At 36.7% G+C, this 21,124-nt stretch overlaps 1 protein-coding gene and 1 pseudogene across 1 annotated transcript; one reads left to right on the forward strand and one right to left on the reverse strand.

The window, feature by feature from the left end:
* Positions 1-298: 298 nt before the first annotated feature.
* LOC137714471 (ent-kaurene synthase 5, chloroplastic-like) lies at positions 299-4,741 on the reverse strand. Its single transcript, XM_068453680.1, has 12 exons — positions 4,492-4,741; positions 4,218-4,398; positions 3,521-3,738; positions 3,293-3,413; positions 3,039-3,136; positions 2,721-2,944; positions 2,512-2,624; positions 1,660-1,758; positions 1,356-1,571; positions 1,122-1,263; positions 704-949; positions 299-598 (listed from the first exon to the last, which is right to left on the reverse strand). Exons 1-12 carry the CDS (start codon positions 4,739-4,741, stop codon positions 299-301), a joined length of 2,208 nt encoding a protein of 735 aa, XP_068309781.1.
* A 13,963-nt stretch (positions 4,742-18,704) lies between these two features.
* Positions 18,705-21,078, forward strand: LOC137714472 (cytochrome P450 71D9-like; annotated as a pseudogene).
* Positions 21,079-21,124: the final 46 nt, after the last annotated feature.

Below are 21,124 nucleotides of genomic sequence, written 5' to 3' on the forward strand. Positions count from 1 at the left end.
ATTTAGACAATGAATTTGCATAAAAGGAGGGTGCCATATGATTCAGAACATTGAAAAACCTTAAATAGGTCTCAGGCGACGTGGTCTGAGATTAAAATACAAATTTTAAGCTACAAGTTGTAACAATAACCTTTTTGACAAAGCTAAATGAATCATTATAATGAAAAATTAACCAAACTAAATTGGAGTTCGATCTCCGCATGAAGGGTGTCCACAGTTGCTGATAATTAGAATAGTTGTCAATTTGCAGCCTTAATGTATACACATGCCATTTAGTTAATCACTTTTTACTTGCAATTCATTGAAGAACAATAAGTTCTCCAATGACTTCATTTACGGCTTTCATCATCTCATTCCCAACATACCCATCATCCTTCCAATAAAAAAGGTGCATCACTTTGTTCAAGTTCCAAAACAAATCCTTGCAAGCTCTTGGAACTACGCTACCCTTCTCCAGCAAAACAACTCTTAGCAGTTCTCTCGTCTCACTTGTTATAACGTTCTTAATATCGTTGATCGCATCTTCCTCAGATACAGTACCACCACCATGAATTGTGGCCAACGATACAGCATTTAACTTTCCTTCCGCTAATTCTCTCTACAAAATATATTATTTGAGTTGTAAGTTAGTCCAAAACCAAACCAACAATGTTAGATGGTATATTATTCTAGCTCATAAGCGTATACTGGCGAGGTTGTCTACCTTAAAGCTTTGGACATCATTGAGAAGACGCCCACAAGTGCTCATAAGCGTGAACAGATACTGGAGTTCAGAATTTCCTACAACCTCCTCTGAAAGTTTAGGCCCAACAAAATAGAGAGCTGGGAGGACAATTGGTCCCAAGGCAAATGATGTTCCTGCATTTGCCATATATTCATCCATTGTTGGCACGGACTTGTTTCTCGACCACTCAGCTTCTTTTAACATAGAGTTCAGGCAATCCAACCACTGAAAAACATACAACAGAAAGTTAAAATGTCAAAATTAGTTACTGTCAAAAGGGTTTCATGATATTCTAAGATACTTCATTAAAGTGAAGGACCTGAAAGTTTTTTTCTGGTGCTCAGGAAGTCCTGATCAGTAATGCTATCAAAACCAAAACTAAAACACTTTATCTTACAATCTTAATTACGTGGGTTGTTACATTACGTCCTTGCAAGTTGAACGCTTTTACTCCAATCTCACTAATTGTGTACCTAAGTGCTGAAAATATGATTTCAACGTGCTTAGAACAACAATCAACACTTGCATCTACGTCCCACCTGCGGTTGAATAAAAGGAACACTATGATAACCATAACAAGAAGTGATTCATTAACAACAGATCGAGTGGAAACGGAAAAGGAATCACATACTTCTCCACCATTTGTATAAGGTTTATTAGTTCCTCTTCCGAACCATCAATGTCAAAGAAATCATCAACCACAGTTGTGAGAAATGCATTTTTGGCCCATGACATGCGAGCATCTGATAGTTCCGGAGGGAAAAGGTCTGCAGCAGCAGAGAGGTAGCAGTATGCTTGCTTCTGCCGAGCAAACTTTAGCTTGTCTAATCTGTGCTCAACAACCCACCTGCTTCCATGGACCAAATTCCAGAATTCAGAAAAGAAAGAAAAGTAAACTAAAAGAGAAAGAACATGCTACTTTGCATTGCACTCACCTTTCAAGATGGTTGAACTCTTTACGATGTATAGATTGGCAAATGTTATAGTCTTCCACTGCCAGTTCGAGGAAATCTTCATGTCCAATATTCAAAGAGCTAATGAAAACAATGCAGTCCCTCATAATAATTCAGCAGAAAATATCTTCTTAAAAAACAGGAAACTGAACGCGTGGGAAATCAGTTATAGTAGAAACTTTGTAACATGAGGGTTATGGTCATTATGTGGGTTATGGTTATGACGAAGGTTGAAAGATTGCTTCAAAGCGCGAGGAAATATGCTATCTTTCAGACTTTATTTGCTCCCACATCTAGAGTGCAAAGGGGATCTTCGAATAAGCCTTGTGGATACTATGAATCCTGGCCTTATGCCTATTATTTATCAAAGTTTTGCACACTTTTAAGACAAACCCCAAACACTCACAGAGAGAGACATGAATGCTCAAGATTTAACTAGAAACCAACTGCAGATTTTAGTTTCTTGAGGCTTTTGTATAAGAAAATAATATATAAGTGGAGGAGCCTTTGTTTGGAATATTGACGAAGAGAAAGAATGATTATTCCGGATATTCACAAATATGTGCAGACTGCCTCTATTTATAGTGGTTGAAGCATCTCTTCAGACATGACTCTTGTTCAAGAGTTGTCAGGTGTTGGATATTAATAATAGCCGTTATTAATTTAATAACCAAGAAATGCATCTCTTGCATGATTCCAATTGGTGGCTGCCATGCAAACCAAGCAGTGGTTACCGACAAACTGTTCAAGTTTTAATTCAAAAACATGGCAACCGTTTTTGTCCAACAAACCCACTGCTTCTACTTTATATTGTTGAAAATATAGGAGGTTCACCTATACGAAGATTTCAGAATCCTTGTACCATCTGTGTTGTAATGTTTTATAGCTCTCTTGGTTGATAACCGTCCCAAATTTGCATGGTAAGGGGATTTAAGAGCATGATCCACCTGAAAACAATCAGAAATTGCATATAGAGCATAATATTTTTGGGATTGAAGAAAACATCACCAAATCTAAGAGACTTATCATATGTACGAAATTACCTCTAGGGCAATGTGCTTATTCGGTCTATGAGGCTGAATTAACATATTGGATAACTCTTCTTTCAGAAAATGACTTGTCCAGTAGTTTTGTTTCTCAAGAATTGACTCATCTGGATGTATGATGATTTCGGAAGCCTTAAACAATTCTAAGGCAGCACTAACGTCCTTCAAGTATCCTCCGTAGGAATTGAAGAAACAATCTTCGGAAAATTTTACTAATGGATCTACATAGACACCACATAAATCAGTTAGTTAATTTCTGGCAGTTGTCAACCCCAATTGGTGAAGACCAAGCTAGGCACCAATACTGAAAAATACCTGCAGAAATGTCATATCCATTAACACGTAAGAGTCGAAACGCCATTGCACAGGTGGCAGCATCTGAAAATATTTCTTCATCCCCCTGCAGCCATAATCTGCAGTTTCTCGGCTTATGTCATGCTCCGACATGAATGAGAACCAGTTCGCTACGTCACTAAACTTAATTTTTCACTTAAGAATATACTCTTAGAACAATTGTGTTACAACAGAGCTGGTGTCTACATAAATATTTATAAGGGAAGTTTAGTTACCTGTATGTTTCATCGATTACGCTTCTAATTTCCTCCCTGAAATGTCGATCGATACCCAAACTTTCAAGGCTGGAAACCATAGAAAGACGAGCATATTTATCTAGAGGATATATCGTTGGAACTGAAAGTCAATAAAAATTAATCAATTAACTGTAGTGTACCCGTCTTCATGTAGTGATAATACACCTAGTTAGCTAGAAAACTAGTAAAATATATGGAGGGAGGAACCTGCATTCCCAAACTTGTCTAAGAGTCTGCGGAGGTACTGAAGACAATCAGCATTCTTAGTGTGAGTAAAAGCAGCGGCTGTGGTTGATGGTGAATTAAACAAGGACCCATTCTTCCTTTGGTACTTCATAACCGTCTGCCAATCCTGCAACTCTGCATTTCCTTCCGAAATATAAGCTAAGAAGGCTCTCCAACCCTCTGAGTTGCTTCCATTTCCTCTAAAGGATAACATTTGGAAACAAGATAGATGTTGACTTTGAATAGTTTAGGATGCAATATAAAAAAAATAACCATTTTTTAGAGCATAAGAACAGATTCAATTGTACACGTGTTTATCAATCCATATCTGAAGAAAGATATTTGTTATTTTACACCCTGGTGAAAGAACACTTTCCGAGTTCCTAATAAACCGACATCTATAGATTTGAGCTCAGGTGGCTTGAATAGCCAAGCCATGGCTTCGAAACATAGCAGCAAATGTAATTGTCACAACAACAGCGACGACAATTTTATGCAAGTGGTGGGTTGCCCTGGAGGATAGGACCTTGCTCTTCAGCTCACTATGTCCTGGATCCAAACTCTCATCCCTCCCTTTAGTCTAGCTTAGAGTAGTAATATCGCTTGTAATAAAAGGGGAAAAATGTAACAACAAAGGAATACCTATGACAACAATTAAAAACCCAAGAAAACGTCATACCTTTGAAGCTCAAAGTCTCTCATGTGGAAAATACTGGCCAGGGTTGATTCTCCAAGGGGAAGATTGATATCCAAATTCATTGCGGATTGTATCAAAGAAGGAAATATTATATCAAATCCAAGAGGAGATTGTTGCACTTCATCGGTAGCTGAAGATATATTTGACTCAATAAAACGTAGTCCTACAGGAATAAGGGAGAGGATCAGATGTTCATCATGGAACATTAATTATTAAAGGAGGAAATTTACGTAGCAAGAGCAACAGATGTGTATACCGTTGTTAATTAGCTCTTCACCAACACTCCATTGCTTTAGTGCAAGTATACATGCTAACGTAGATAAAAGAGCATCTTTCTTTAACAAAGGATGGAAATTTGGATAACCCCATGACCCGTCGTGGAGTTGATTACACAATAGCCAGTTGACACATTCAGGGAAAAAAGGGTCCTGAGAATTTGGAGAAGGGACCATTGCCACCCAAGCAGTATCGTACGAGGAAACAGAGAGATCAACCTTATTGAACATCTTCTTTATTCTTTGTTTAGTCACCTCAAAGTTCTGCTTAAGTTATAAGAAGTACATTTAATAACTTTAACAGAATAAAATAATGGTACAAAGGAAAATTGTGTTAATTCTAATGAATGCAGAATGGTTAGGTGGAATTTGGTTGTAATTCGGATGCAATTCGGATGTTTTATGGAAGATACAAGAAACTAGAAAATGTATGATACATAATAAGGGGAAATACTAATCCAGGTATGCATTTATAGTCAACTATGGTGTCGTAGGTGTTGTACAATTTTAGTTAAGGCGATGTGTTGGTTGGGTTAAAGACTCAACCTTACTCGCCGTACACACAAATTTTCAAGTTGTATTGGTTAAAAGCTCTAAAATTTGCAGCCGAGTTGCTCGTTTCCTGACTGTTGGTTATTGTGGATTGTTGATCATGCATGGTGTTAGTTATGCAATAAGACCATATGTGCATGCCAAGGAAACATATGCATGTGGATTGTTGATCATGCACTAGGAAGAGAAGTACATACCAACAAAACAGGTGCTTACGGATTGTTGATCATGCACTAAAAACATATGTGCGTAGTAGAACTGAAATATATCGCTGGAGTAGATCATATTAACGGACAAGTGCAGTACAATCAACGGCAAGCTGGGACCAATCAAGGTTCAGGATCTGAATGGAGTAGGTTTGCGAATGTGATCTGGAGGGGTGGCAGGGTGGTCATGTTGACAAGAAAATGTGTTCACTGATTTCCAGGTGTAATTTCTTAAGAGTATGTTTATTGTGGTTTAGAAAGGCTTAATGTGCCACTTGTCTTAAGCTCACATGCTGAGTGTGTGGAAGAAAGAAAAAATATGTCACATTCTCTAATTTTGCAGATTCAATTCTTCTTCCTTCTTGCTTCCCATTCAATCCAAAGTTGTGTATAAATCAATAATGCTCTTTCATTCTTCTCCTTACACACACACACACACAAACACACGCACGCACAATCTGAATCAAACTCTAAGAGCATCCCCAGTGAGGGGCTTTATATGGAGTTGAAAAAGTGATGGATATAACCAATTTTAGAGCTCCGATTAATCTTTGGGGCTTTATAAAAAAATATCTCCCAATGATGAGCTATATCTTTCGAGCTCTATATGAGGTCATATATATATATATATATATATATATTTATTTATATAGTAATTTGATTAAGCGATGATTTTTTTTTTTTTTTGGTTAGCTTTTTTTAAGTTGATTTTTGGACGTGTTATTTTAACTTTTTTTATGAAACCTTCAACCTAAAAAGTTCAAATTGTGACAAAGTTAGATTTCATCACTTATGAATCGTTCGTTGGATTAGATTTCCTTATCTCAATTTCATCCGTTGAAAGAAATAAACCTCCACTACGCCCTCCGAAATAATTTGATTCACATATAACACAACAATTTACCTAGCACCAATTGGTAAATTAGTATCATACAGTTTTGAAAAAAATTATTTGAAAATTTCACCCATCAATGCCCATAAACATTAAATCAATTTGAAATTTTAATTCTTATGGAATTTAAGACAATCATTAATAAGCCAAATTGCAAGAAAAATAAGTAAGATAAAAGAATTTAAAAAATAATAAAAGGAGAATATAAGTGTATTCGCAAGTGGGGGGGTAGAGTGATAGAATTTTTGTTCATATGGGTTGCTACTTTTTTTGTGGAACCCACTGTTTTTTAGGGCTAGATGTAGCCCAATTTTATGCTACTCAAGATAGGAAGTTGTTAGCCTCAGTGGTAGGTAGATCTAGTCTTATGTTATGGCTCATTAGTAATGAAATTTCTTGCTAAGGCTGAAAATGTGATAGCCTCGTGGAAGATAAAGCCCCATTGGCGATGCTCTAACATGACCTCAGAGCCTAGTTGAGTCTGAAAATCTGGGCGTTTCAAGTTTGTGAGAATCACGAGTTGAATCAGAGCAATCTTCTCGTAGCTACGAACTTGGATTGCTCAGATATGGGTCTAACATTACTGGGCCTAGGGGAAATGGGCTGCGAGCACCGATCTTCAATGGTGAGAACTTCAATTTCTGGCAAATCAAGATGAAAACCATTTTCCAACCCCAAGAGCTGTGGAATCTGGTTGAGAAGGGAGTTGATGTCCCGGAGAAGAATGAAGAAGATCTCTCCGTTGCTGAAAGAAAACATTGTCAAAGATGCAAGTGCACTGGGCATTATACCTTAGTAAGGATAAGCGGTGCAAGTTATAGGTCCTTGCCAATCTCGTCACTTTGAGGGGGTTCTTGCTATGTACATCAAGCCTTGGGGTCACAATGACTATTCAGGATGTTATCTCTGATCAGATTTTTCGAAGAATTACGAATAAGGAAACTGCTAAGACTGCTTGGGATATTCTGAAGTAGGAGTTTCGTTGGTGATAAGCAAGTGAGGTTAGTGAAATTACAAGGTCTTAGACGTGATTTTGAGTATACGTGTATGGATGAAGATGAATCTCTATCTGTGTATTTGATTAGACTGTTTGATCTAATATATCAAATGAAAAGCTATAGTGAAGAATTGAAAAATCAGAGAATTGTACAGAAGTTGTATATGATAGTATTGCTTATGTGATTGAGTATCCTAAAGATCTTTAGACTATTGATGCACAAGATGTGGTAGCCATTTTGAAAGGTTATGAGCAACAGCTGAATAAACTTGGTGAAAATAAACCTGAGAGGGCATTTGCTAGTATGGATATCTCAACTAAGCAAAACAATAGGTATGGTGGTTAATCTAGCAATCTCAAACTTCAGAAGAAGTTCAAGAACAAAGGGAAACAATGGACTAACAAGACCACTGTCCTAGCGAAACAAGAGTAGGGTAATTATGTGGCAAAAGTACCTTGCAAAATTTTTTATAAACTGCACTATGGAGGGTGTTGGAATAGGTAGAAGCAAAAATGTCACAAGTGCAGCAAGTTTGGCTATCTGGCTAGAGACTGCAATCTCAACAGCAGTGTGTAGCAAGTGAATTACGCCAATCAAGTGGAGGAGATAGGAAATTTGTTCTCTATAAGCAAACCAACCACTGACCATAAGAACAAGGATGTGTGGTATATAGACAGTGTGTGTAGCAATCATATGACCTCAAGGGAGGATTTGCTTGTGGAAATATATAGAAATGTCAAAGCTAAAGTGCAAGTAGGAATTGGAGTGCTAGTGGATGTTGTAGGGAAGGGCTCACTTGTCATTAGGACAATGAGAGGCAAGAAATACATAAGAGAAGTAATGTTGGTTCCAGGACTTTTAGAAAATCTTCTAAGTGTTGGCCAGGTGATAGAAAATGGCTATTTCTTGGTGTTTGGAGACTACAAGGTGGATGCTTATGATGACAGAACTCAGATAAATCCTGTTGCGAGTGTCAAACAGAAGGGCAATAGATGTTTTCCACTATAAATTAGTTCTGGAAATCAGCTTGGATTAAGAACAAACTTGGGCAGGACTCTCTTATTTGGCATGGAGATTTGGCCATCTCAACTATCAGAGTTTGAAGCATCTGCTAGAAAAAAAAAAGTCATGATGCTAGGATTGCTTGAAATTCAAGAAAGAAAGGAGGTATGTCAAGGATGTGTTATGAGAAAACAACATTGAGATACATTTCCCAAGGAGAAGCATGGAAAGCTACAGAACCATTGGAGCTTGAACATTCTGATGTTTGTGGCCCCATGAAAATACAGATATTGATAACAAATACTTTTTACCTTCATTGATGATTACTCTCGGATGTGTTGGGCCTTTTTCTTGAGGAAAAAGTCATAGATTTTCAATGTGTTGAAGAAGTTCAAGTCAATGGTGGAATTACAAGGTGGCTACTCACGGAAGGAAATGAGAATTGACAGAGAGGGAGAGCTCACTTCAAATGAATTCAATACATTTTGTGAATATCTGGGAATAGAAAGACAGTTGATTGTAGCTTACACTCCACAACAGAATGGAGTAGCAGAAAGGAAGAACATAATCATTGTGGATGTGGCAAAGTGCGTGCTACATGAGAAATGGATACCGTATCTTCTTTAGGGTGAAGCAATTCACAGATCTGTGTATCCGTTGAATAGGTGCCCCACAAAGGCCTTAGATGACATCACACCATTTGAGGTCTCTTTAGTGGAAGAAAACTAGGAGTAAAACATCTGAATGTATTTGGTTCAGTATGCTATTTTCTTGTACCGAGCAATTTGAGACATAAAGTACAACTTACAAGCACAAAAGGAATCTTTGTTGGCTGTAACACATGTGAAAAGGGATACATGATTTATAATCCAAGCAATGGGCAGATTCTAATCTCTATAGATGTTTTATTCAATGAAAATGCTAAATAGGACTGGGCGACAAGTACAGTAAAAGAAGTCAGAACACCCACTCATTGCCACAAAATGTGAACTTGTGAAGAAGTGATGAGAATGAAGTTGAGCCTGTCACATCAGAACAACACACTAAGTCAACTACTACTCTCTGTACCATATTAATCTTGGAGTGAAGCTTCTAGTTCACAGACTAGCTCTAATGATCCTGAGAGTTATGATGTAACTCCTCTTAAATACAAGAGGATTAGTGAAGTTTATGAGCATTGTAATTTGTGCATTGTGGAACCAGAAAGCTATGTTTGTGGAACCAAAAGCTATGCAGAAGCAGCAAATGATGTTTCATGGAACAAAGCAATGCAGATTGAGTTGAGTATGATAGAGAAAAATCACACTTGGGAACTAGTAAGCAGACACTCAGATAAACATGTGATTGGAGTGGAATGGGTGTTTAAAACCAAGCTGAATCTTTGATGGACCAGTTCAAAAGATCAAGGTTTGATTGGTGGCAAAAGTTTATGCACAGAAACCATGTATTGATTACAATGAAACCTTTTTGCACTAGTGGCTAGGCTAGATACTATTAGAACCCTTTTCGCCTTTGGTGTTCAGAAAAATTGGAAAATATTTAGTTGGATGTTTGGTGGAAAATTCACTCCACACACCCACAGGAAGCGCAAGTCTTCAAGTGGAAGGTTTGGGGGAATTGGGTTGTAATTCAAATGCAATTCACATGATTATTCATAGGAGGTAACCATTATTTATAGAAAATCCATGAGACTAGAAAAAAATAATAATAATTGATAGGAAATAATAGTAAATTATAATTAAAGAAATTTTTTTAAAGTGTCATATGAACTTATACACATTTTTCAATTTATTATAAGAACTAAACTTTTAAGTAATTTGTCAGATCAGTTTTCCAAAAGTCATTAATTTTTCATCTCATTCTAACACTATAATTAAGTTTCCATCCAAAATATTTGCACATGACTAGTGTTATGGGTTATTTCAGCCATTTGAACTCATTTTCATTTCATTATTTGCCACGAGCAATAACTTTATAAAAGCAATGTAGGTTGGATATTTACCATTGTTTTAGAGGACAACTGTACTTTAAAACCACGTGATATATGTTTTGAAGATTGTACTGTTGGAGAGAAATTTGATCAAAATTATATCATGTCATTATGTTAAGTTTCATTTTTTTATTTTGAATAAAAAATATTATTCCATTATATAATCATTTTCATTTTTTAGTATGTAGAAACCTTTATATTTTTGTTTCGTTGAATGCAACTTTTTAGAAAGGAAATGGAGATTTAAAATGTCCTAAATAACTCTAAACATAAGTCATGTGTAAGACATACGATTTATTTTGAATGGAAAACTTAACCGAGTTAAGGGTATATGACAATTTAATGATTTCACAAAGTTGTTATGACAAATCTTAAAATTTTAATTCATATGACAAATTGATAAGTGTACGTATAAGCTCATATGGCATTCAATTTTTTTTTTTTTTCTTGTAATCAACTATGCTAGAAAATAACAGTAACGACTAATGAGCATCATGAGTGGTGATGGAGATAATTAGTGGATTTAAATAAAACTAACACAGGTTATCTTACCGTACTGCTCTCTGGTGTGCCATTAAATTTCAGGACTGTTTGAGCTGCATGTGGCAAGAAATTATTCCATATTATTTTTGTTTATTTATTTCTGAAAAAAAAGAAGGTATAGTAATGATAAGCAATAAAATGAAACAAGGATAATACTGTCGGAGAGGGAGAGAAGCAAAACCTGATGAGGTGAAAGTGGAAGTTGAACTTGAACATCTTAGAGTGTTGAGGTGGGGGAAAGACACGGTTGTAATAACTTGTATCATAATGAATGTACAAAGAGAATGGTGCTCGACAGTTGAAACCCCAGAAAGTCTAGAGAGCTCGTCCTAATTGGATATATATGTTTGTGCATGTGGACATTAAGAACTACATGCGTTGCCGTCTGCATCTCGCCGGCCTTTCTTCAAAGCGTAGCCATCTCTGTTTCCCCGGCCTTTCTTCAAATCTACAATTGTTGCCGTCTTTGTGTTGCCGTCTTTGTTTTACGTATTCTCGTGCGTTTCAGAAATTAAGTTATACACATAGTTTAGCGAACAAGAAAGCAAGCAATTGAGTAATTATATATGCAACTTTTGTCCCTGCCTTGCATGTTTGCAAGCAAGTGGCACTATTTCTTTCGGTATGAGTTGTTACAATTTATTGATTACATCAATATATTTTACTATAAAAGTGACTACCAGAGGCGTGTTACAACTTTTAGCGATCATAATTAAATAGATTGAATTGACTTGGTTTCATACTTGTTATAATGTTTGGATCGAAACAGACTCGATGTTAGTCTTTCATTTCCTTCGCTCCCCTTTTTCGGTCCCTTGGCAGCTTCTGGCGGACCGGCAAAACTGTTTGGAGCGTCTTTGGTTCATGTCATTTTTTTTTAAAAGTAGGTTCATGTCATTTACAGTGTCTCACATTTTTGTAAAGTAAGAGATACTTTGACATGTTGAGAATGAATCCAACATTGATGGGAAGAGAAACCTTACTTGGGCTTATAAGTAAGTTGGATACTCCTCATATTGCCAATTAGTTTTATGGTGAAACCTCAACTTTCTTCATAGTATCAGAGCAGGTTGTTCAACGTTTGAAGCCAAATGGCCACATACGCTCCACGTCATCCCGTTGTGTTGTTCACGTGTTAAGCTTGAAACGTGAGGAGGCGTATTGAGAATGAATCCAACGTTGATGGGAGGAAGAGTCCTACTTGAGCTTATAAGTAAGTTGAGCTACTCTCAATATTGTTAATTGGTTTTATAATGAAACCTCAACTTTCTTCATAACAAACCATGGTGCTATGGGCTCTAATTTTTCTTGGTGGGGATCGCCTCCAGGTTTTTTTTTTTTTTTCTTTGTCATAGATATTGGTTGATAATGCCTAATTAAATAATGTTACATTTCGGTTGTTACAACCTTTAATGTATTTTTTTTCCGAGGTTTCGGCTATATTTACCCCTCGTTATACTCTCTTTTATAACAAAGTTTGGTAGGTATGGATGCTTTTGCCCTAGTCTATGACATATTGAAAAAAATGGTATCCGACTAGTTATTTATTCGAGACTTACTTACAATTATAAAACAATGCAACTAGAGAGTGATGATAGTAATAATTAGTACAATTTTGTCCAATAAAATCTCACGAATTGCAGTATTTCGACTTAGTGTTTTAGCTATTTCAGTTAGTTTCATTTTTAACCAAAATTTCTTGTTTACAGTATTTCCTTTACATAATTCCGTCAAGATCCATCGAGTCTATAAAATAGCAATCCAAGCTATAGGTAACTTATCGTTATCTTCTTTATCTTGTTGATTTGTATTGTTTTCACTATTCTTTTCAGAATTATTTCGTTAGCACTAGAAAAAAAAATTGAAATTCTTTTATCATTCAAGGCATAAAAAGAACATACTTTATATGAATCAAGCACTACCCTTAAAAGAAGGACCAATAACCTGACATGGCGGACTGGTAAAATCCTGGCTCACTAGAGACCAAATTCAACCCAGGAAAAATCTTGGCTCACTAGAGACCGAATTCACCCAGATAAAATCCTGGCTCACCCGAGACCAAATTCGCCCAAACACTACACGCACGATATCCAAATTGCCATCCAAATCTCGTCACCCAAATCCCACTTAAATTCCATTGGACTACGAGTTGGCTTGATGACATTTCTTCGAAATTTTATCCAAGGGTGTTTCTCTTGTGTCGTCATTACAAGAGATTGTAATTAAAAAATTATTTAATCTTGAATATGTCCGAACATGAACAATAAAACCGTATTCTTTTTTAATCGCGGTGAAATTTTGTTGGAATAAGTTTGTTCCCAAATCACAAATTTCTGTCAAGTCGGAGAGCTTGACGAAGTGGACAGTATGTTGTCTGGGAAGAAAATGAAAAGTAGTGGAGGACGAAGTGGTTGGGAAAAAGTTTGGAAAAGCACCAAACTCATATACGATCCAACTTTTCCGGTTCATTAGAGAGATAGTGCGTCAAATTTACATCAGATATAACTTTTAACTCTAAATATTCGTGTGCATTAGAAATAGATTAACACATAGCACGGATAACAACTAAGCAGAAAGCAGAAGCTATGATAATTTGAGTTAAGACCGCCTTATGTCTTTTTTAGTTCGTGAGAGGAAAGAAAGTTAAATACACAAAACAGGGGAAAAGCCAAAACTAAACATTTAGGAATCATTATAATAAATTAGGCAAAATGTAATACCAAAAAGACAAACAAACGAGTCGAGCAAGGTCAACAAAAAACTGATCATGACAAGCAGGAAATTTTTAAAAACAAAGTCGGAGATGGATCTAATCAGGTACTGCTACTGCTATTCTTATATAACCAAGTCGCCCCCGACTATTTTATCAACATAGGCAAATTTACTTAATAATAATGGAAAAAAAAATGAATAAGAAAGCTTTAAAATAGGAGTAGGATAGAGAATCGGAACAACTAGTCCTCTTAATCGATCCAATTCCTTATTTTTTCGTATTTGATTATGAATTTTAAGAAAAACTTGCACTTCTGATTCCTTAAGTAAAAGCAAGAAAAATTAAGAAGTGAAATTATTCTCTATATGTATTTTAGTAAACGCAAGGTACTCGAGAATCAAAATGATTCCTATTTCTTCTAAGTAAACATAGTCAACCACCACGGAATATTTGTTTAGCATCTATTTGATCTTAATTTGTATCTATCTTTTTTGTTTTTGAGCAAACGATATTATCTACACTTAGAAAAATGTGATGGGTTTAACCTCATAATGAGCTAGCAATAATGTTGTTTAGAGAATATTTTTATTGTCTTTTTCTTCTTCTCATTTTTGTATAATTATTTTCTTTTTTAATGATGGGGGTGTCGCCCCTTTCTTAGTGGACTTGTATAATTATTTCCACTTTTAGTTATATAACCAACATTATTTGAATTATTACATATTTTATTGAGTCCGCAAGACTAAGATACCCCTCGTTGAAAATTTAGAAGACTGTTAATGCTGGTGTTCCTAGAATTATTGAGCACTTGGCTTGTTCTGATCCTGGATGGTTTAAATTGAATGTCGATGGTGCAAGAAGTGGTTAAAATGCTGGACCAGTGCTGGGGGCGTTCTTAGAAGTGATACTGATGACTGGATTTATGGTTTTTCGGCTATCTTAGTGGTCTTTTGCATGAAACCTTACCCGACCCTCGCCCTCTTAGGCCATCTCCAACTGAAGGGTCCAGAGGGTCAGATGGCCGAAAATAGCCTGAAAACTGTCTCCAACCGAGAGCTAGGCCAAAGGGCTGTGGAATATGAGAGGGCCCTACGGAATCGGAGAGGGCTAGAGGGTTGGCTGCAGCCAGCCGGGGGTTGGCCAGAAAATATAGCATTCCTGTCAGTTATAACCGACAGGAATATATTTATATTAAAAATTAAATGTATTCCTGTCGGTTATAACCGATAGGATTGCTTAAAAAAAATTTAAATACAACGGCTAGTTAGCTAGATGTTGTATTCAATTTTTTTTATTTTATTTTATTTTTTGTTTTTGGTTTTTTGGGCCAATTGTTTTTTTAAATTCTTAAAAATTCTAATTTTTTTTTTCCTATAAATACCTAAACCATTCATTAAATTTAAGTTCTAATTTTTTTGGTTTTTTGGGCCAGTTATCTTTGTAGTTTTTAAATTTAAGTTGTTAGATTTGAATTTAAGTTGTTGTAGTTTTTAAATTTAAATAATAAATTATGTTTGGCCCTATGGCCCTTTGGCCCTCGGTTGGAGACAGTTTTTCGTGACAGGGCTAAAATGAGCCCTATGGCCCTTTGGCCCTCGGTTGGAGACGGAGGCAATTATGGCCCTGTACTGTTCATTAAAATATTAATATCTTGGAGAAACTTGGAGGCCCAGAGGGCTAAAACAAGCCCTTTGGCCAGTCATTGGTTGGAGATGGCCAACCGAAATGCCAGAGGGCCAAAAATAGCTCGAAAACCGTCTCCAACTGAGGCCATCTCCAACCGATGGCTGGCTATAGGGCTCGTTTTAGCCCTCTGGCCCTCCAAGATTCTCCAAGATATTAATATTTTAATGAACAGTACAAGGCCATATTTGCTTCCGTCTCCAACCGAGGACCAAAGGGCCAGAGGGCTCGTTTTAGCCCTATCACAAAAAACCATCTCCAACCAAGGGACATAGAGCCAAACATAATTTATTATTTAAAAACTACAACTTAAATGTTGTTTAAGTTTCATGTTGTTAAAAACTACAAATTTTGTAAAATAAAAGTTATAGGAAAAAAAATAGAATTAAAAAAAAATGAAAAATAGAAGTTATAGGAAAATTTTAGTAAATAAAAAATAATAATAAAAAAACTGTAAAAAAAAAACATTCAAATCAATCATGTCGGTTATAACCGACAGTAATACATTTATACTAAATAATATAAATGTATTCCTATCGGTTTTAACCGACATGATTGAATTGAATTCTGGCCAGCCCCAGGCTGGCTGGCTGGCTGCAGCCAGCCCTCTAGTCCTCTCCAATTCCGTGGGGCCCTCTCAGATTCCACAGCTCTTTGGCCTAACCCTCGGTTAGAGATGGTTTTCAGGCTATTTTCGGCTCTCTGGCCCTCTGGACCCTTTGGTTGGAGATGGCATGAGGGCCAGGCCAAATGGCTCGTGGGCCCCACTGGACAAAAAGGGGCCAAAGGGCCAACCAGCCGGCCCAAAGCAGCCAGCCATCCGGCCTCGGGCCGGGGTCCCATTTAAACCTTAACAGCTAGCTGGCGTCACGCTGACATCAGGTATCTTTGGTTTTTTTATTTTTGTCTCTTTTTAGGCCAAAATATTTATAAAAAAATTCTCATTTTTTCCTATAAATACCTAAGTCATTCCTACACCATTCCTCACAAATTTTTCACCATTCCTACACCATTTCAATTCTCATATTTTCTTACCTTTTCCAATAATATTTCCTTCAATTTTTTCAATAATTTTCAAATGGCCTCATATGCAATGAAAGGTAAGGCTAGGACCCAAAAAGAAGATGAAGCTCTTTGTAGGGCTTATAGATGGGTGTCAGAAGATAGTGTGAGGGGGAGTTCTCAAACAAGTAAAGGTGTTTGGACTCGTGTGTCTAAAAAATACTTAGAGTTTTACGAAGGCACCACTCCACCGAATACCTGAAACCATGAGAGTTGTTCTTCAAGATGGAAGAAACATCTTCAGCCAAGTTTGAACAAATGGCATCAAGCACTATTAGCAGCCACAAGTAGACATGAAAGTGGCGCTAATTACTACGACAAAGTAAGTGTTTTCATAATTTATTTTAAATATTTAATTATATTCATTTAATTTCATAAATAAATTTTCTTTGATTTTTGTAATTATATTCAATTATATTACATTTAATTTCATAAATAAATTTCCTTTAATTTTTATAATTATATTTTCTAGGTACGCCAAGCAAAGGAATGGTATATGGAGGGCATCTCAAAACCCTTTCAGTTTCACGGTTGTTGGGAATTTGTAAATGGTGGGTGTTATTTAAAGATCCACCTCAACATAGAGTAGGTCTTACGCCGGTGTTCGAAACTGCATCCTCAGCTGTAGATATAGATGAAGATGAATTTCCTACGATTCAACAAATAAGGGTAGAAAATCCGTCTTCAGGTGAAGGTTCCATACCTAGGGCTATGGGACGAAACAAGGCCCGAAGGTTGAAGGAAAAGAGCAAGGCAACGGATGATTACGCCACTTAACAGGAAGTGGCGGCCTCATTACGGTTAATGGCGGAGCAAAATGCCTTTGTCGCGGAAGAAAGGAACCGTATGCATGAAGAACGGGCCAAACAAATACAGGAAAAGATAAGAATATGGAAATGAACACTTCGAATTACACTCCAAAGAGTAAGGCATATTTTGATAGGAAAAAAAAATAAAAAAATTATGACCCGGCGGCAGTTGTTGACCTTTGACTATACTTCTACAATGACGGATGATGAATATAATGATGATTTTAGATATTAAATTTAAATTGTTGTGGTTTTTAAATTTAAGTTGTTGTGGTTTTTAAATTTAAGTTGTTGTAGTTTTTAAATTTTAGTAGTTTTTAAATTTAAATAATAAATTATGTTTGGCCATTTGGCCCTCGGTTAGAGATGATAAGAAATATGGACATGCACTGTTCATTAAAATATTAATTTCTTAGAGGACCAGAGGGCTAAAACAAGCCATTTGGCCAGCCTTCGGTTGGAGATGGCCTTAGCACTCTCAGTCTGGATGTAAGCATTTTATTAGTCTCTTCAATCATGCTGACCTGCAACATGGTTACAGAGAAAAGAATATGGTGGTGGATGGACTTGCTAAGTTAGGCCTTCCTTCGAATCTTGGAACTTTTTTTTATACCCCTCCTCCAGTGTTTCCGTTGTTTTAGATGATTTAAGTGGTTTCTCTAGGCCTCGAGCTACTGTTGTTGGTTTTTGAGCTTGTTTTCTATCTTCTGGGCTTTAGCCCCGTTGTACACCAAAACAAATTAATTTGGGTAAATTGCATAGAACTACCTCAACTATTGGGTCATTAACAATTTCATACCTCGTCTTTAAAAAGTTTCAATGTCATACCGTATCTTCGAATTTGTTGCAATGTCATACCTTCAGTCAGTTGTCTATCAATTCCTCTGCTAAATACTAACGTGACTTGTGACTTGGCACACTTTCTATTAAAAAACTAATAAAATATCATTAAAAACTAAAAAAAAAATCATTTAATATTTTTTAATTATTAAAATAACAATTAATTAAAGAAAAGTTATTAAAAATTAAAAATTAAAAAATTAAAAAAAAACCCACCCCATGTTCGTCTCCCCCCCCTGGGGCCAACCCCCTTCTCCCCCCACTCCCTGCAACCCAGAAAGAAAGAAGAAGTAAAAAAAAAAATAAAAAAAAAAACCCACCCCATGTTCGTCTTCCCCCCTGCTCGCCACAACCCTCTTCTCCCCCCACCCCTTGCAACCCATAAAGGCCAACCCCCTTCTCCCCCCACTCCCTGCAACCCAGAAAGAAAGAAGAAGTAAAAAAAAAAATAAAAAAAAAAACCCACCCCATGTTCGTCTTCGCTCGCCACAACCCAGAAAGAAAGAAGAAGTAAAAAAAAAAATAAAAAAAAAAACCCACCCCATGTTCGTCTTCCCCCCTGCTCGCCACAACCCTCTTCTCCCCCCACCCCTTGCAACCCATAAAGAAAGAAGAAGAAGAAGAAGAAGAAGAAGAAGAAGAAGAAGAAGAAGAAGAAGGGATAAAAAAAATAAATAAATAAAAAATAAAAAACCCATCTTTATCTTCCCCGACCCCCCTTCCCTACAACTCACCCATTTCTTCATCTTCTCGTCTTCCCCTTCCCTCCTCCTTCGCACCGACCCTGGCACCCACTACCTGCAGCCCAGACAAAAAAATAAAAATAAAAATAAAAATAACCATCTTCATCTTCCCTGCATCCCAGATCCCGTCTTCCGCCGATTTCGCGGGTGGAGGGGGGGCAATGCGTGTGGATTTAAGGAGTCAGGCGTGTAGAGGAGGGAAGAGGGTGGGTGCAGAGGAGGAGGGAAGGGGAAGACAGGAGGGGAAGAAAGGGGTGGGTTGCAGGGAAGGGGGGTCGGGGAAGATGAAGAAGGGTTTTTTTCTTTCTTCTTCTTCTTTTTCTTCTTTCTTTCTTTCTGGGTTGCAAGAGGTGAGGGGAGAAAGGGGTGGAGGGGGGAAGACAAACATAGGTGGGTTTTATTTATTTATTTATTATTTTAATATTTAAAAAAATATTAAATGATTTTTTTTTTAGTTTTTAATAATATTTTTTTAGTTTTTTAATAGAAAATGTGCCACGTCACAAGCCACCTCAACATTTAATGGATGAATTAACAGACAACTGACGGAAGGTATGAAATTGTAACAAATTCATAGATGAGGTATGACATTGAAACTTTTTAAAGATGAGGTATGAAACTGTTCATGACCAATAGTTGAGGTAGTTCTGTGTAATTTACCCAATTAATTTAGAAGAAAGTAGAGGGGAAATGTATTTGTGAAGGAAAGGATGAAGTGAGAAGAGGATGGTGCGATGAGAAGACGGAAGTGAAAAAGAATTAACTTTAAAACTAGCATTAAGTACCTAATACCCTCTGTCCTTTTAGTGTCCTTCCAAATTGATTTTAACATTTTTAAACATTCTAAACAATTATCTAACATATTAAAAATGTCACATTCATTAAGCCTAGTTAAAAATCTACTAAATTAACTAGAACTTACTTTGGCTCCAAAATCAATAGAAGGTCATCAAAGCATAGTCTCCACCAACTAACGATCACCGCCACCCCATTAGGCCATCACCTCCAAACCCAACGCAAAACTACCAACTCCACCTACAACTCAAGCCGCGAACATCAAGAAGAAGGTCATGGAGGTTGCTTAAATATGGACTGTTATGATGCGGCCACCACCATCTTCATCGGCCACAAAGAAGAACTTGAATATTTACGAGCCGAGAATCAACGAACATGAGCATAAACAAACTCTTTGAAACTCTTTGATACCCTTATGAGATCATTGGGTTCCATATTTTATAATATATGTTGAAATTTAGATTTTGGGACAACTAATATTAATGTTGACCATATTATACTCAGTTGATGGGTTCTAAATATAATATATGTTTGAAAATTCATTGGAGCTTAACGCATGTGATAATTTCAATAAGTTAAATATTTACTTGGAATGTTTAAAAATATTAAGATTAATTTGAAATGACACTAAAATATTGAGAGTTTTTAAGTACTTAATCGTTAAAAATAATTATAAAAAAAAAAGAGCAGATCTATATCCCTCTGTTAGCTTGCTTCATTTGGTCAGTGGAATCAGGCCTAAGCTTGAGAGGCTGCATAAACAAGCCGACAGGATAATGGAAAACATCATCAACGAACATCAGAAAGATCTTGAAACTACAAAACATGTTGAGGGCGAGTCAGTGGAAGATCTTGTACATGTTCTCCTAAAATTTCACGAACATGGTGGTGCGCTTGAATTTTCACTTACTACTAACAACATCAAAGCAGTAATCTTTGTGAGTACACTTTCTGTCCATATCAGAGATATCATGCTTTATTAAGTCAAATCAGTTTTCGATTTCAGTTTTATTACCCCAGTTCTTGTTTCTTAATATACGACCTCAGAATAATATGAATTCTTGTTTCTGGTTAATTATTAGTCTTTCTGAATTCTAATTCTACATGAACCTTTTTCAGGATGTTTTCTCGGCTGGGAGTGAGACATCAGCTACAACTGTAGATTGGCCAATTTCAGAAATGATGAAAAATCCAAGAGTAATGAAAAAGGCACAGCGTGAGGTGAGGGAAGTGTTTACTAGAAAAGGGAAGGCAGATGAAACAAGCATCAGAGAGATGAAGTATTTAAACGCAGTAATTAAAGAGACGCTGAGATTACACCCTTCTGTTCCCCTATTACTTCCAAGAGAATGCGGAGAGAAGTGTGAGATTGGTGGATATGGAATACCTGTGAAATCCAAGGTAATCGTCAATGCGTGGGCTATCAGTAGAGATCCCAAGTACAGGACTGAGCCTGAGAGGTTTAAACCAGAGAGGTTCCTTGACAGCTCCATTGACTACAAGGGAACAAAGTTCGAATACATCCCGTTTGGTGCAGGAAGGAGAATATGTCCGGGCATATTATATGGTCTGGCAAACGTTGGGCTCCCGCTTGCATTGTTCCTATACCATTTCGATTGGAAACTTCCCGATGGAACGAAGCACGAAGACTTGGACATGACCGAGACCTTTGGCATCGCGGTCTGAAGAAAACAAGACCTGCACTTAATTCCGATTCCGTATCATCCTCCGCCTAATTGAAAAATCTCAAGTATAACAAAGTCAAATGCTTGTATGTTTCTTGTTA

Source organism: Pyrus communis, chromosome 14, assembly GCF_963583255.1.
Source record: "Pyrus communis chromosome 14, drPyrComm1.1, whole genome shotgun sequence".
Lineage (NCBI taxonomy): Eukaryota > Viridiplantae > Streptophyta > Magnoliopsida > Rosales > Rosaceae > Pyrus > Pyrus communis.

Excerpts from the sequence above, each read along its gene's own strand:
- LOC137714471 (XM_068453680.1), bottom strand. The coding sequence starts at position 4,741 with ATGTTCAATAAGGTTGATCTCTCTGTTTCCTCGTACGATACTGCTTGG. Across the intron at positions 3,137-3,292 it reads GTAATCGATGAAACATACAG|ATTATGGCTGCAGGGGGATG; the intron begins GTAACTAAACTT and ends GAGAAACTGCAG. Across the intron at positions 2,945-3,038 it reads TGGATATGACATTTCTGCAG|ATCCATTAGTAAAATTTTCC; the intron begins GTATTTTTCAGT and ends GTGTCTATGTAG.